Source organism: Lolium rigidum, chromosome 6 (assembly GCF_022539505.1).
Source record: "Lolium rigidum isolate FL_2022 chromosome 6, APGP_CSIRO_Lrig_0.1, whole genome shotgun sequence".
NCBI lineage: Eukaryota > Viridiplantae > Streptophyta > Magnoliopsida > Poales > Poaceae > Lolium > Lolium rigidum.
Window position 1 is genome coordinate 324,093,068 of NC_061513.1, and position 3,705 is coordinate 324,096,772.

Consider the following 3,705-nt stretch of genomic DNA (forward strand, 5'->3'; position numbering starts at 1 on the left):
GGGTCCCATCCTGGCTGTTCTTATTGTGGGCGCAAGAATGCCAGGCATGAGCAGCCACAATTTCTTCTGATTTCTCTATTCTTTTATTACTCTACAGATTGAAATCCAGTTACAAAGTCTTGTCCAAAACTATATGTGAAGGTTTTGTTCTAAAAAGAAAGAGTTACTGGTTCCTCAATGTGCAGGCAATTTTTAAGTCACGTGTTTGCTAAAAGGACATTGTCAGCTGTTCTTTGACTGGACACCAGCTCCCAGGTTGCCAAATTCCAAGCTGCCAAAGAACACTAGTACTCCCTATCGAATTCATCTGGAGCAAGTATTCTCCTTATCGACATCTTGTGCTTCGCAAAATCCAAAATCCAGAACGCCAAAAATATAATGCTAGATTTGTTGCGGTCAGCCACATGTTATGCACTTCGGCGACCTCCATTTGCCGTCGCTTTGACATGCGCAAAAATCGCCACAAAAATTCGGGCAAAAAACATTGTAGTACATTGTAACTACTGCTGCTTAGCATCAGGTGCTGAATTTCAGGTCTATTGGCGTCGATGGCAGCAAGTTTTAGGAGGGAATTTGGCCATGGGAATTGCATTGTTCCACGTCTTCTGAACTTCATTTCGTGCCACTCGCCAGGGCAGTTTCAGTGACCAGGTTTGCTTCTACTACTACCTCGGATGGGATGGGAATGCCGCGCATAGGTGAAGAACTGAACAGTCTAAGTACAAGTAATACACAACAACAACAACGTTCACAGATCAACTTCACCTAAGAAGAAGCTACAATGGACAGGTAGACACAGTGAGAGGCGCGAGCAAACCATAGAAGAAGACAAGACAAGCGTCAAACTACTAGCAACAAGAGCAGCAGCAGTGTCCTAACAACGGTCAGATGAGCCGACGTCGACGAGCAGCTCCTCCTCAGCTCTTGCTGAAGTGGTGGTGCTTCTTGGCGCCGTCTCCTCCGCCCTTCCCGCCGCCGCCGCCGCTGGGCTTCTTCACGGCGTGCGCCGTGGTGTTCTTCAGTATCTGAAGCGCGCAAGTCCAAGATTCAGTATCGGCATGACCATCGACGAGCGGCAATTCAGTGCCGCCATGACTACCATGGGAGCGAAATTGAGAGGCGGTCGAGCATACATACGGAGGAGGATGTATTTACCTGTCGGAGCGTGTTGTTCTCGTTCTGGAGCGTGGAGACCTTCTGCTCGAGCTCGGCATTGCGTAGCTCCAGGTCCTTGGCTTTCACCTCCAGCTCCGTCATGTAGGCCTTCTTCCGCTCCCGCGCCTGCTGCGCCGACACGCGGTTCCGCAGCAGCCGCTTGAGCCGGTTCTGCTCCTTGTCCCCCGCGGCGCGGCCGCGCTTCTTGGACCCCTTGGGGGCCTGGCCTCCGTCCCCGGCCGCCGCCTGCACCAGCTCCTTGCTGTCCCCGCCGTCGGCCCCCGCGCCCGACGACGCCGAGCCGCCGCCCATCTCCGGCACCCGCCGTATCTCCTCGTCGCTCTCCGCCCCTGCCACCAGAACACATGAACACAACACGTCAGCATCTCGAGCCGCCTGATTTGCCAAGCGAGCGCTTAGGAAGCGGGAAATTGAGGAGCAGGACGGTACCTCCTTCCTTGAGGTTGTTGGGGCCGGAGCTGGAGGAGCGGTCGCTGCTGGACGGCAGCGAGCTGGTGGTGCTCGTCTTGGCCTGCTGCTCCTGCTCCTGCGCCGCCATCTCCTACTCCCAAACTCCAAGAACAGGAACAGATCAAGCTAGATCTCCCTGAATCTCCACCCCTACCACCACCGCCGGCACCACCAAGTGCCGCCGCCGCCGCCGCCGCAGCAGCTCCCAGAACAAGAAAAAAAACAAATCTTGGCACTACCAAGACCGAAAAACAGAAGCGGAAACAGAGAGCGGGGCAGATGCAGATCGGATGGGGGAGAGAGAGAGGAACGGGAATGGGGAGAGAGGAACGGGAAACTGGGGGCGGGTGGGAGCCGGAGGAGGCAGAAATGGAGGAGGCCAGTGTGGGCGTTTTCGGGCACGAGAATCGATCCCGGCCGTCCACGGCGCAGCCATCGGACGGCGGCGGCGCGTGTAGCGTGGCGCGGCGGTGCACCACACGCCCGCCCACCGCATCTGACGGTGACCGCCTCGGGAGCGTGGCCGCGTGCGCGTCCATCCGATTCCCACGCCAAGCCTTTTCTCGATCGAGACAGGCAAAATCTTTCACTCGAGAGATTGTAGAAACACGTGACGAATCTGGAACGTGAGTGACACACGGAAGAATAACGGCAGGAGGGCTGTGCCGTAGGATGCGTGGTTTGGTGGTTCAGATGTTTGCCTTTTGAGGATGGATTCTGCCTAACCTCTCTTTCCCATCACAATCTGTGTGTGACAAATCGGAAAACCACTAACGCTATGTTTGGATTCAGCGGATTAGATCTGGAATTGAATTGTACTGGAAATCTCAAATCTAAGATGACAATAAATTAACATACAATTCAAATTCTATGGGTTACTGCTGAAATCGAACGGGTGTGCCTAATTTCAATTTCTGTTTCGATGTACAAACCATGGAATTTGATGTTTTGTTGAGTTTGGGCAATATAAAACTTGCTTACATGTACAAATAAAATAGCATGTGTAGATTATAATGTCTATATATATGTATATATATTATTTTCCACATATAATAAAATATTCAAATATCTAGCGGTGAGCGTACACGTCATAACGCACAACGCCACCCCACACCGTCTCATCACGTCATACATGAGATGTGTATCCCACCGCTCCTGGACACAATGACAACGTTGCTGGCGTGAGGGTGTCTATCTGCGACGTGATCTAGCTCGTCGCATACGTGGTAGTGCATTCCAGAAACGAATTATAATTTAATTCAGAAAAATATCAAGTTCACATGCGTCATGCCGAGGCGTGCGGAACCTAGCCATGCATTGCGTGTATGGTGGAGAAGCGGGACGATGTGGCGGCATGGTGGGCTGCCGTGATGCACGCCGATGCCGTATCACTGCGCTAAGCATGAAGCATGTGCATTACATATACACCAGCATATATGGCTCTCTAGAAGTCCATCTACTTTTATATATTTTTCTTCATGTACATAACAAGTTGCAAATGATAAAATCTAGTGGCATCCATGCCACCAAACATGTACACGAATCAGTTACCACATCTTTTCCATTTTTCCTTCTTGAGAGGCTATCTAGTCTTCTCTTTTTGAGGAATAAAGAGGCCATCTAGTCTAATCTCTAGTCTAGTTTCTAAACCGTGTAACCAAAAGCATTTAGAGAATTATTTCCTGAATTGAGAAGATCTTGGAATTAGCACATGCTCTTGGTAGAGACATAATTAAAGAAACAATTAGGGTCACTATGGCAACTATCTGTTTGGTAAAAGATCCTTTGCTTTCATTTTGAAAAAGAGACATATTCTCGCAATCCACCTAGACCCTCCCTCGCCTTTCCTTTTTTTGTTGACCTAACTAATCATGGATGGATGCATGCCCCAAATTACTTTGACAATCTTGATGCTACAATATTATTGATATTCAAGTACTCATCACTCAACAAACCTAACTTATCCCAAGCCAAACAAACTAAATTGCTCTACGAGAACAAAATAAATTGTTGTCTTGAAATACTAAGAGGCATCTTCGAAGGAAGCTTTGAAACCATAAGTTCAATAGATATTAAGCA

General features: G+C 49.6%; 1 protein-coding gene across 1 annotated transcript; it reads right to left on the reverse strand.

Moving 5' to 3' along the window:
- Positions 1-700: 700 nt before the first annotated feature.
- Positions 701-1,811, reverse strand: LOC124665389 (transcription factor HY5-like). Its single transcript, XM_047202801.1, has 3 exons — positions 1,606-1,811; positions 1,156-1,505; positions 701-1,025 (listed from the first exon to the last, which is right to left on the reverse strand). Exons 1-3 carry the CDS (start codon positions 1,712-1,714, stop codon positions 918-920), a joined length of 567 nt encoding a protein of 188 aa, XP_047058757.1. The 5' UTR covers positions 1,715-1,811; the 3' UTR covers positions 701-917.
- Between the last annotated feature and the right edge of the window lie 1,894 nt (positions 1,812-3,705).

Bases quoted from the DNA above. Each gene is read 5' to 3' on its own strand.
- LOC124665389 (XM_047202801.1), bottom strand. From the start codon at position 1,714: ATGGCGGCGCAGGAGCAGGAGCAGCAGGCCAAGACGAGCACCACCAGC. The intron at 1,506-1,605 runs GTACCGTCCTGC...TTCTGGTGGCAG, and splicing joins CAACAACCTCAAGGAAGGAG to GGGCGGAGAGCGACGAGGAG. The intron at 1,026-1,155 runs GTAAATACATCC...TGCGCGCTTCAG, and splicing joins AGAACAACACGCTCCGACAG to ATACTGAAGAACACCACGGC.